At 36.3% G+C, this 13,363-nt stretch overlaps 1 protein-coding gene across 1 annotated transcript in view; it reads left to right on the top strand.

Annotated features, from left to right (window-relative positions):
- FSIP1 (fibrous sheath interacting protein 1) overlaps positions 1-13,363 on the top strand; it is a 76,396-nt gene that overhangs the window by 33,973 nt on the left and 29,060 nt on the right. The window contains exons 6-8 of the mRNA XM_027083851.1: positions 8,347-8,445; positions 10,477-10,601; positions 12,080-12,190. Of these exons, the coding sequence (XP_026939652.1) occupies positions 8,347-8,445; positions 10,477-10,601; positions 12,080-12,190 (335 nt within the window). The remainder of the gene's footprint in view (positions 1-8,346; positions 8,446-10,476; positions 10,602-12,079; positions 12,191-13,363) is intronic.

Here is a 13,363-nt window from a genome sequence, read left to right as displayed (position 1 = left end):
TTAATTAATGTTTCAAAATTAATAGATTTAAATACTAAATTAGTCTTTTATTCCTAGGTTAATGTATTTCTTGGTTATGGAGGATTATTATTTTAATTTAGTACCAGATTTGAATGGCTGAATTTATTCAGAATTTTTGCCTCTGTATTTATAAGTGAAATTAGCTGCGTGTTTGTGTGTGCGCGTGTGCCCATGTGCATGTATGTCATGGTGTAGCAGGTAGAGGTGGGGTTGGTGGTGGTTGTGTGTATGCTTTGTCAGTCTGTGTTAGCTTCATAAAATGAATGGGGCTAGCTGTCCATTTATTTCTAAGCTTTGAAACAGTTTATATAACATGGGGATTATCTGTTTCCCCCAAATTTGAAAGATTTCACTGGAAAAACCATCTGGTTCAAATAATTTCTTGGAGGCAATTCTCTGATTCTTTTCTCAGCTTCTTTCATATTTACTATTGTATTACAGTTTACTAGTCTTCTGGAGTCAATTTTGGCAATATGTCCACGTCATTGAGATTTTAAAGTATCCATTTCACTGAGATTTAAAATTTTACTCATAAAACTTCATATAGCATTCAAAAATGATAATTCTCCTTCTTATTGTTTATATGTCCCATTTCTTATTTCTAATTTTGTTAGTTGTTTGTTTCTCTTTTTAATCTGGAATTTTTGTAAAGTTAATTTTTAATTTTAGCACAGTTTTAGATTTACAGGAAAAATATGAAGAAAGTACAGAGATTTTCCATATACCTGCAACGAGTTTCCCTTTTATTAAGATTAGTATGGTACCTTTGTTACAATTAATGAACCAATATTGATACATTATTATTAACTAAAGTCCATACTTTATTCAGGCTTTTAGTTTTTACCTGATGTCCTTTTCCTGTTCCAAGATCCCATCCAGTATACCACAGTACGTTTACTCATGTCTCCTTAAGCTACTCTTGGCTACGCACTTTCTCAGACTTCCCTTGTCTTTGATGACCTTGGCAGTTTTGAGGAGTACTGGTCAGGTATTTTGTAGAATTTCCAGCAGTTATGACTTATGTCATGGTTTTCACATGATTCGATTTGTATTGTATGTTCTTGGGAGGAAGACCATAGAGTTAAAGTGCTGTTTTCATTACCTCCCATCATACTATCAGTATAACTTATCACCGTTGATGTTAACTTTGATCACCTGGCTGAGGAAGTATTTGTCAGGTTTCTCCACTGTAAATTTTCTCAATAGTTCACCTTTTCCGTACTATCTTCTTCAGAAGAAAGTTACTATGCGCAGCCCATACTTAAGGAGTGGGGAGTTATGCGTCACTTCCTTGATGGCAGAGCATTTACATAAACTATTGTGAATTATTCTTTATTATTATTTTTACATTTTATTTATTTATTTTTAAAATTTGGCTGCTCTGGGTCTTCGTTGTGGCTCTTGGGCTTCTCTAGCTGTGGCGCGGGCTCAGTAGTTGTGGTGCGCAGGCTTAGTTGCCCCGCGGCGTGTGGGATCTTAGTTCCCCGACCAGGGATTGAACCCCTGTCCCCTGCGTTGGAAGGCAGATTCTTAACCACTGGACCACCAGGGCAGTCCCATTGTGGATTATTCTGCATGGGGGATTCATCTAGTCTCCTTATTTATTTATTTCACTATTGACTTGTGGATATTTGTTTATACTTTGGATTATTTCATTGCTCAAAATTTTACAGCTTTGACCATTGGGAGCTTGTTCAGTTGACTCTTGTGTCCTTTTGTCATATTTCCTCCACTGTGTGTTTTATTTTGCTGTTGTTGTGAGCACTTCCTCACTTTGTGGCTTCAGACTCATCTTCTTTGTTTCTTACCTGAGTCCTAGAATCAGCCGTTTCTCCAATCAGCTGGTTACTCTTATTGGAGAATGATACTAGAAACCAGATCTGGATGCTAGGTGTGCTTGCTGTTACTGGGGAGTTGTTGACTCTAGGCCTTCTGAGAAAGGAAGTATTTGTGTGTATGCTAACCTGTTACACACTTATCTATAAATATTTCTATGTGTAACCATCTGTATCTGTATCAGGCTAAACATAGGTTCATACTTAGGTCTCTGACTTTATTACCCCATGGATCATTCTAGCCTTTTCTCTTGCTTATCTGTAACCACCACTCCAACAGTGAAACACCTGGCTCTCATCAAAGGCCATCCATTTACTTAATTGTTCAATTCTACTGTATGTGTGTAGAGATATCAGAATTGTTGACCTGTACCCCACAGGACATAACCTCATCAACCGGAGTACAGAGCTCACGTGCAGTTTCTGTTGCCTTTAGTCTTGCAGAGTCTACTCATTTCCACAGTTACTTAGAGTGAACATTTTTCCCTTTACCCCCTCCAGTGAAATTATTTCATACATTGATAACACAGATTGTTTTATCAAATTCTGTATTTTATCCTGGGATTCTGTGACATCCTAAATAATCTTTTGAAAATTGCATACATTAAGGTTCACTCTCTGTGCTGTGAAGTTATAGGTTTCCAAAAATGTATAGTGTCGTGTAACCACTGTTACGGTATAATACAGAATAGTTTTACCACACTTAAAGATCCCCTCTGTGGATGAATGGATAAAGAAGATGTGGCACATACATACAATGGAATATTACTCAGCCATAAAAAGAAATGAAATTGAGTTATCTGTAGTGAGGTGGATGGATCTAGAGTCTGTCATACAGAGTGAAGTAAGTCAGAAAGAGAAAAACAAATACTGTATGCTAACACATATATATGGAATCTAAAAAAAAAAGAAAGAATGTTTATGAAGAACCTAGGGGCAGGGAATAAAGACGCAGATCTACTAGAGAATGGACTTGAGGACACGGGGAGGGGGAAGTGTAAGCTGTGACAAAGTGAGAGAGTGACATGGACATATATACACTACCAAATGTAAAATAGATAGCTAGTGGGAAGCAGCCGCATAGCACGGGGAGATCAGCTTGGTGCTTTGTGACCACCTAGAGGGGTGGGATGGGGAGGGTGGGAGGGAGGGATATGCAAGAGGGAAGAGATATGGGGATATATGTATAGTTGACTCACTTTGTTATAAAGCAGAAACTAACACACCATTGTAAAGCAATTATACTCCAATAAAGATGTTAAAACAAACAAACAAAACAAACAGAGGTCCCCTGTGTGAATCGCCATTGAACTCTCCCTTCTTCCCCCAAACCTCTAGCCACCACCGATTTTTTTACTGTCTCTCTAGTTTTGCCTTTTCCAAATGTTGTATAATTGGAATCATTCCGTATGTAGCCGTTTTCAGAGTGGGTTTTTTAACTTAGCAATATACAGTTAAGATTCATCCATGTCTTTTTGTGACTTGATGGCTGATTTCTTTTTGTCACTAAATATTTTTCTATGGATGTACCACTGTTTGTTTTTCCCTTCATCTATTGAAAGATATCTTGATTGCTTCCAGTTTTTGATGAATACGAATAAAGCTGCTTTAAACATTAGTGTGCAGATTTTGGTGTGGACATAAAATTTCCATTTTGGGGGGTAAATATGTAGGAGCAGGATTGCTGGATCATACAATAAGTGTTTAACTTTGTAAGAAACTGCCTGTCTTCCAAAATGGCTCTACCATTTCATATTCCCACCAGCAAAAATGAAAGTTCCTATTGTTCTGCATCCTTGCCAGCAATTGGTATTGTCAGTTTTTTGGATTTTAGCCATTCTAATAGGTATATATTGATATCTCATTGTTGTTTTAATTTGCATTTACATTTCCCTAATGACAAAGGGTGTTGAGTATCTTTTCAGGTGCTTGTTTGTCATATATATATTTTCTTTACTGAGTTGTCTGTTTAGGTCTTTTGCCCATTTAAAAAAATCGGATTGGTTGTTTTCTTGTTGAATTTTAAGAGTTCTTTGTACATTTTGGATACAACTCCTTTGTCAGATATGTGTTTTGCAAATATTTTCTCCCAGCCTGTGGCTTGTAATTTCCTTCTCTTAACAGTATCTTTTGCAGAGCAGATGTTTTAAATTTTAATAAGCTTAACTTACCAATTTTTTCTTTCATGGATCATGCTTGTGGTGTTGTATACAAAAACTCGTCACTAAATTGAAGCTCATATAGATTTTTATCCTGTGTTTTAGAAGTTTTATAGTTTTGCATTTTACATTTAGGTTTATAATCCAGTTTGAGTTAACTTTTGTGAAAAGTATAAGGTCTGTATCTATGTTCTTCTTTCTTTATTTTTATTTTTTGCACATGGACATCCAGTTGTTCCAGCACCATTTGTTTAAGAGATTATCCTCTCTCTATTCAACTGTTTTGTTCTTTTGCTAAAGATTAGTTGCCTATATTTTTGCAGGTCTATTTCTGAACCCTCTATTCTGTTGCAGGGATCTATGTGGCTATTCTTTTGCCAATACCATGCTATCTTGATTACAGTGAGTGTTTTCTCTTTTTAAAATTATACTTGAGGATTTTTCTTTTTATACCTTTGTGAGCCAGTTTTGAATTTCTTTGCTAATTCTGACAATTATCTATATTTCTTTTCTTGAACTTGTTATTGTTTTCTCTAGCTTCTTCAGTTAAACTAGTTAAGCTCATTTTATTTTCTCTTAAAATATGTGTCTGCTAGGGCTGCCATAAAAAAAATACCACAGACTGGGTGGCTTAAACAGCAGAAACTTATTTTCTTACAGTTTTGGAGGCTAGACGTCTAAGATCAAGGTATTGGAAAATTTGTTTTTTGGTGAGGTCTCTCTTCCTGGCTTACAGACGGCCACGTTCTCACTGTGTCCTCACATGACCTTTTCTCTGTGCACAAGGGAAGAAGAGGAGCGGGGTGAAGATATCTCTGGTGCCTCTTCCTCTTCTTGTGAGGACACCAGTTCTATTGGATTAGTACCCCACCTAATAACCTCATTCAACTTTAATTACCTCCGTAAAATACAGCCACACTGGGGGTTAGGGCTTCAATGTATGAATTTGGGGGGGTTACAGTTCAGTCCATAACAATATGATAAAAGCCCCATTGCTATAAATTTGTTTCTGCATATAGATTTAGCTTTGTACTACATTCTTTGTTGTATGGTATCATCATTATTCTCTACAGGTTGTTATTGTACTCTTATTTCTTCATTGACTTTATAGTTAATTAGAAAATGGTGCTTTTCCCTTGTTCTCCAGGATTTTTTTTAAGCTCTCTGTTTTAAAAGTCAATGTGGAAATCTATAACACTGTGGGCATTGTTTTGATATTTTGAGTTAATTGAAATTTCCTCTGTAGGCTAATAGGGTGGTTCTTAATTGTAGGGGACATTTGGATGTGTGCATTTTTGGTTGGTGTCATGATGTGCAGTGGGAAGAGGTCAGTTTCTACCTAATCGGGGCAAGTGAGAACTTCTGGTTCTCTTCTATGCCACAGGCCAGTCATGCCATTGTATGTCATATGTTTCTCTCTGTGTGTGTGTTGGGGTCGGGAGGAGAGAGAGAGAGGGAGAAAGAAAGGGTGAATATATTAGGCCCTGTCTTCCTCTAAATATGCCACACTGCCATTGCTGCTTTGGAGCTGTCAGGGGTAGGTGTGGAGCACTGTGTGTGGAGTCTCCTCCCAAGTTCCAGGTATGCAGTGAGGCAGAGCCCACAGGGCTCTGGTTTTCCCATTCTCTTTGGTGATCTCTATCCAACTCCAAGATTTCACCTCTAATGGGATGAGTGCCAGGGAGCAGCCTCACGTGTGTGTCACTTGTGTCTTCTGCAAACTCATCCCCTCTGATGTTCTTCTAGGTCCTTCCCATTGTCTGGGATGGGCTTTCTTCTCTAGGTGGCAGGAAGCAACTTAAATCAATCCTGCAATCTTCCTCTTTTAAGACTCTTGTTAAAAATTGTGCTGAAAACTTTTGAAAATTGTAAAGCACTATAAAATTGAAAGAGTCTTTCATTCAATTAAAAAAAAGTTAATAAAACAATTGTGCTCAGTCTTTCAAGGTCTGGCCCTTGATCTCTCAAGGGAGGCTTTTTTCCCCCAGAAGAATGTTTGTAATGAGGAAATTTGAAAATTTTCCTATTAACCTCTAATTTTGATATAATTTCAGACTTAAAGTCTGAAAAGTATGAAGAATTCTCTAATACCCTTTATACAGATTCTCCAGGTGTTAACATTTACCACATCCTCTGTCTTCCTGTCCACAAGAGGACACACACATGCACACAAATCAGGAAATAAGTATCGATATAATACTATTATCCAATTGACAGACTTTCTTCATGCTTTGCCAGTTGTCACACTAAAATCCTTTCTAGCAAAAGAAAATTCAATATAATGCATTGCATTTAATTGTCATGTCTCTTTAGTCATTCTTTGTGTTTTATGACGTTAGCATTTTGGAAGATTATAGGCCTGTTATTTTGTAGACTGTTGCCCAGTTTGGGTTTGTTTATGTTTCCATATATTGGGTTCAAGTTATGCATTTTTGGCAGAAATCCCACAGAAGTGGTACTGTGTTCTTCTCCATGAATCATATCAGGAAATGCATGATGTTGATTGTTCCGTCACTGATGATGTTAACTTTGATCATTTGATTAAGGTGGTGTCTGCCAGGTTTCTGCACTGTAAAGTTACCATTTTTCTTTTTGTACTGAATAAGTTATCTCATGGAAGGATACTCTGAGGCTATTATCCTGTTATTCTTCAAACTTTCACCCATGAGTTTTATTATCCATTGATGATTCCTACCTGAATCAATTATTATTATGATGGTTACCAAATGGTTATTTTCTAATTCCATCATTTCTTCTACATTAATTAGAATGTTTTTTGACTATAAGGAAGAGCTTTCTAATGGAGGACTTTTGGAATTTAGAAAATGCTTTTTCTCTCTCAAGGAGTTGAGCTCCTGCAGTTGAATGTCTGCCTTTTACAACTGTTGTCTTTTAAACTCAAGACTGAGCTATGAGGCCTTTGTTCTAGGCTGTACCCATCTTCTGTCTGAGGCAATGACTACCCTGCGACTATGGGTGAAGAGCCACAGGGTCACACGAATGATTTCAGCCTAGGAAAAACCTCTGGGTTTAAAAGCTTCAGTATCACCTTGCTATAATAGTTTTTAGTATTGCAAGTTTTCATATTTTTGTGTCTTTCTAGGTACTTTAGTTTAAAATTGAGTGAAACTGCTATTAAAGAGGAATTATGTGATCAAAAATAAATATATTACCACTTTGGATATGTGATGCAACTTAAACCAATAACAGAACGTTGCCAAATTGCTGGCTCGATGAGCCTGCTTTAATGAATATTTTAAGACCCCTAATAGTAGTGGTTGCAAAACAATTAAAGTTTGAAAAGCACTTTAAACCTTTTTGCTTTTTGAGTAGCTTACCCCTCTCCTTGCAAGGCTTATACCACTAATTTGCTAGATTAACTCATCAAAGATTGTACAAGGATTATGGTTGTAATGTCAATCCTGGTGATGCCAGATTATTATGAATTCCAAATTAGGGAATTGGATTGATGAATTTTTTTTTACTGTCAGAAGTTGTACGTTATGAATTGGTGGTGTTTGTGTGTTAGGGTGAATGTATCTTGCCTGTATTGTCTCCGAGTAGATGCTTGAATCAGGTTTGTTTCAGAGGTAGGTGATGAATCCTGTAGTGTCTTCAAGACTTGTCACGTTTTCTTAAGCAAAAACACTTCTGTGCCATAACCTGGCAGATTCTCTCATATTAAGGCAAAGTGATATTTATTTATGTTAGCAGTTTCTTGTAAATATACAGTGTCTGAAGTAGCTAGTAGAACATGAAACAAATTACATTAAACAAAAAGAGTTAAAAACCACAATTTCCTAATTTCTTTATGGGTATTATCCCAAGAGAATAAATAAAAGAAAAGAAGGCTAACTGCTAAGTGTCTCCCCAGTTTTCTCTCTGAAACACATTCTGTTATTTTAATGACTGACCCTATATCTGAAATCTAAACCTTGGGGATCTAAAATAAAAACACAAAGTTATGCAGTGTGTACATTCTCCGTATTAAGAATATTAGACTTTGGGTACATTATCTCCAGTTAATTAATGTGATATTTTAGTGCAACCTTGTACATCCTCTTTGCACAGAAGTTCTAGGGAAATTCTGTTGATTATCTTGATTGCTCTGTTTTGAGTGGCTCATGTGTACAAAGATGATTATCATTTCTACCTGAAAGTGACATTGTCTTTTTTTTTTTGAAAGTGACATTGTCTTAAGAAACGTGTGTGGAGGGAATTGAGGAATATTGCAGAGAACATTAGGTCTTATCTTTTTTAAAACAACTGTTCACATAAACAATTCCTTATTTATTTTGTGTGTATTGAACACGTGATTTTTAAATCAATAGATCCTTCTTGCTATGAGCACGAAGATACCTTTTTCTCTGTGTTTCACACTCAAGTCCCTCCAGAAGACTATGAAAACTGTATACAGAATGTCAATAAAGGTATGTGATTTTACATACTGTCACAAGAAGATACTAGCAGTATGTAGAAATATTCACAGATGAAACGATTTGATGTGATTTAATTCAGTGGTGAGTGGAAGTAGGTGAGGTTATAGATGAAACAAGATTGGTCATTATTGAAGTTAGTTGTTGAGGGTTCATTATACCAGTCTTTCTACTTTTGGATTGAAATTTTGTATAATAAAGAGCTAAAGAAGATCTGGCTGCAAGTAATAGAAACCTAGCTTTAAGTGAAAAAGAAAATTTATGGAAAGAATCCGGCTGGTAGACAGCTTCTTTGATTCCCAAGAGCATATCCTGTGGCTAGTCATTGAGAGGGCAATTCAATTCCTAAATCCTAGAGAAGAGACCAACTGATCTGTCTTGGGTTAGGTGCCCACCCTTGGTTCAATCAACTCATCCAACCTAGCAAGGGTTGGGGTCACTATAGGAACATGGCAGCTTCTACCCTGGATCACTACCAGGATGGAGAGAAGAGGACATTTCTAGGGAGATAATTCCTACCAGACAATCTAAGGTTTAATCCTATAATTTATTAAAAGTATATTTTAAAGAAACTATTATAAATGTAGACAGAGATGCATTTAATTTGATTTATTTTAATGTATTGTTTAAGAGAATATGAAACTTCAGCTGAATGAATAGACTTCATATTTCAACTTAAAAGACTGTATACAATTTGGATTATGGGAAAAAGTTATATATTTTATATCTAAGAAGGCCACTCTCCAAAAAAGTAAATCATACTTTAACTATTGATAGTTTATTAAAAAAATCATGTTATTGATTAAAGAATAAAACCCCAATTATAAAGGATAGAAAAGTAAAACTTTTCTTTTGTCTGAAAAGAAATTAAATCCAGAGATCTCACCCTTTTCCTTGTTCTTTTCAGCTAGTGTTATCAACATTTATTCTTTAATTATGAAATTTATACTGAATCTTTGATAATAAGCTGTAAATACACCAATTGACTAGCTCCCTTAATCCTTTTTTATTGAAGTAACCTCTCTCATAAAACAAAGGTAACTTTTAAGTAAGCCTTGTCTACATTGAGCTACTGGCTAGTGTTTTTTTCTGTTGGACTTTAATATGGCAATTTATCCTATTTTGTAAGGTGGACTCCATTTCTCATTTAAGAGGACTCTTCTTTCTGTGTATTTTTAGAGCTTTAATGAAGGATTCACATAATTTTTTAAAAAATGCTTTAAATGTGACTACAATGAAAACAAGATATTTTATAAAGGGGATAAGAGTCCACAAGTATTTTTCTTACTCTTGTCTTGAGTACTCAAGGTCTGAACAACTCGGAGGTTGACTCAAATCTCTTTTCAAAGGTTGAGAAAAACTGATAAATTGAAATGGGTTTTAGGGGTTTGTGCAGATAGGATGTGGAACATCCAGGACACTTATGCCCAGACTTTGCTTAAAAGACAGGGTTGAACAAAAAGTTTATTCTGAGAGGGTGATGGCAAATTAACAGAGTAGCGGGTAATGACTCTAGCCTTACGGAAAGTTTTATTTCATATAAAGACTAAAATAAAATATATTTTAAAATTCCCATGACATCAGAGATTTCTCCTTTACATATATCACTTGAAGTTCTTTTTGTGTTTCCCGTGATTCCAAAGGAATCAGCATAAGAAGTTTGATACAGGATAATGAATAACAAAAGAAGTTTTATGAGAACTTCATGGCAAATTATGGGAACACATTTATCTTTTTAAGAATAAATCTCTGGGGAATTCCCTGGTGGTCCAGTGGTTAGGGCTCTGCGCTTCCACTGCAGGGGACACGGGTTTGATCCCTGGTCGGGGAACTAAGATCCTGAAAGGCGTGTGGCACAGCCAAAAAAAAAAAAATCTCTGTATGTATTAAGTTTCTGGATCTGGAATTTAGAAGTACTTCTATGTGTGTTTTATTTCTTATATATCCTAATATATGCTTAAGGTAAAATTTTAGCATAATGGACAATTATAATTCTGAAAAAATTTTGAACTTTCTTAATATTAGATTTTACGTATGGTGTGGAAAGAAATGAGTCATTGATCAAAGCAGAAAAGAAACCTTTCTCAAATACAGAAAAGATTGAGCTCAGGGGTAAACACAGCCAGGATTTTATTAAGCGAAACATTGAGGTATGTACTTAGAAATTTAGAAGCCAGAATGTGGGATGAAGTGAGCTGCAAGCATGGAAGTAGTTGTGTTCATTGTCTTTAAATATTTTTTTGACCATGATGCACGTGTATGTAATTGAAACACTATATACAACTGATAGAAAAGTTTTATGAGCCAGTACTTAACTTCACTATTTTCTTCTCCATCCTATCCTATTCTATCCCATCCTACCCCTTTTAAAATTGCTAGCTGCAACTTACTACATTTGTTTCATTATGCAGAAATGAATCTGGTTCCTGCAGTTTGAAAAACATTTATTTAGAAAATAGTTTTGGACAGTGTTTCCCAGATTTTAAATTGCATATTTAAAATCAATTTTAAAATTGTTTTATTAAAGTAATGAGACTGATTTTATAACTGGTGCATTTAGAAATTTGAATGGAAAATTCTCCTGGCAGAGTTGGAGAGGCCAACTGGTTGTCTGCCCACTGCCCCTGCCCCTTCCGCCCAACTCTAGCAGAGCTTCCTGGCAGCCTGTCACTTGTCTCTTGCTCTGATTAGCTCCCTGATTTAGGGGCTCAACCTTGGTCTTACAGGCCCTGCGGTCTCACTTGGTTTGTCCTTAAGGCAGACTTAGACTAACTAAGGGCACAAGAACTCCTGTATTAGACCAGAATGCGAATTAATTTATAGCAAGAAATGTAAGTATGGGACAGAGGCTCATGGCAAACCACTCAGGCAGTTAAGTCACTAGAAAGCTACATTGGTGAGTGTGAAGTGTTAAGAGGAGAGAGTTAAATAATTCTTCATAGTTCAAGCCTGATGCTTTTTCCACAATTAGCACGTCTTTTCCAGGCAGACTGGATTCTGGGTCAGCCTGCTGCTGTGAGGACTGACCTCTGGGACTCTCGATTTTTCTGTGCTCCATCATTGTATGATCTGAAGGAGACCTTCTCCAGCTTGCTCTGTCTCTTTGTTCTGGCTCATTGTATGTTGATTTAGTGTTTAATTTTCCAAGAGCAGTAAGGTTTTCCCCATATCCAAGTTCTTGCTGACACAGACAGCAGCTCCACCATATATTTCCCTTTTAACAATAGTAACTGAATCTTATTTAAACTCCTGATATGATATTCTTGAAATTTAAAAGCAGTTTCATTTAGTGAATATATGCCACATAGGAAGTGGTAAGATTCCTTCCAAATGTCTCAGCAAATATGTTTTTGCATTGATACATATTATATAAAGAGAGGTTTGCAAACTGCCCATGTTTTAATTTTAAATAAAATGTTTGTTGAAATGGTTGAATATCTTTGCTTGGAGAATGGACCTCTATCAAAAATTTGGCATAAAGTAAAATTACCTAGCAAATGAAAATGCCTAATCTCACAAATTTTACCTTAGTGTTTCTGTATTGTAGAAGCCTCAGGTCCCATTTTTATTTTTCCTGAACTATGAATTGCTTTGAATATTTAATATTTTCCATTCATACATTCTGTAGTTGGCCAAGAATTCAGGACAACCAGTAGTTATGATTGACAGAGAGAAGAAAAGGCTGGTTGAACTTTTGAAGGACTTGGATAACAGTGATTCGGGGCTGTCCAGTTCTGAGGTAAGTAAACTCTGATATTCCACAAGCTCTACACTTCTTAATTTTTATTTCTTTAATCATGTTATTGACCCATTAGCATAAATTTATAGTAATTTTTCAAATTATGGAACAATATTTCTGACTTTAAAAAATCCCGTTTTGGGCTTCCCTGGTGGCGCAGTGGTTGAGAGTCCACCTGCCGATGCAGGGGACATGGGTTCGTGCCACGGTCCGGGAGGATCCCACATGCCACGGAGTGGCTGGGCCTGTGAGCCGTGGTCGCTGAGCCTGCGCATCCGGAGCCTGTGCTCTGCAACGGGAGAGGCTGCAACAGTGATAGTCCTGTGAACCGCAAAAAAAAAAAAAAAAAATCCCATTTTACAAATTTATTTTTATCTAAATTTTCCAATTTATTCTTGCCGATTCATTATTGACTCTCCCATGTCATTATAAGAGTGACGACAATTGGCTTTCACAATAATAACCTCTGCCTATGATGTGATGGGCTTGGTCATTGATGACACAGAATTGTGTTTCTCTGGATCCTTTTATTTTGGACATTTCTTATTATCCCTAAACTGGTTCCATGATATTTTAGCGAAGTCTTCAGTAATCCTGAAGAGCACCATCCTGCTCCTGCCCAGGTACCGCTGGGCATCTAGTTCCGTGAAGAGTCTGGGGCGAGCACAGACTGAGTGTAAGGAGGGGAAAAGCGTGAATCCAGGGTGCGAATGCAGGTATTTATAGGGCCCAGACAAGCACATAAGGAGTGCAGTGGCTCAGCGTTTGTGCTTGTTTGCATACTAAACTTATAGCCATATTCTTTTTATTTATTTATTTTTTAAAGTTATTTCTGAGATATACATTTTAAAGTAATAACTAGAATTCTTATAACATTATATCAGAACATATAAGATTTTTAGAAATTTCATGTAATATCTGAAACATTTATATTAACATATTTCCATACAAATAACCCAAAGAAAGTTTAGTATTAGGTTTTTTTTTGTTGTTTGTTTGTTTATACTGCAGGTTCTTATTAGTCATCAATTTTATACACATCAGTATATACATGTCAATCCCAATCGCCCAATTCAGCACACCACCATCCCCACCCCACCGCGGTTTTCCCCCCTTGGTGTCCATACGTTTGTTCTCTACATCTGTGTCTCTATTTCTGCCCTGCAAACTGGT

This window comes from Aethalodelphis obliquidens, unplaced genomic scaffold (assembly GCF_003676395.1).
Source record: "Aethalodelphis obliquidens isolate GAN/ISIS:26980383/991018 unplaced genomic scaffold, ASM367639v1 scaffold51, whole genome shotgun sequence".
Lineage (NCBI taxonomy): Eukaryota > Metazoa > Chordata > Mammalia > Artiodactyla > Delphinidae > Aethalodelphis > Aethalodelphis obliquidens.
Note: the sequence above shows the minus strand (reverse complement) of the source record. Positions and strands in the feature narration are given on the sequence as shown.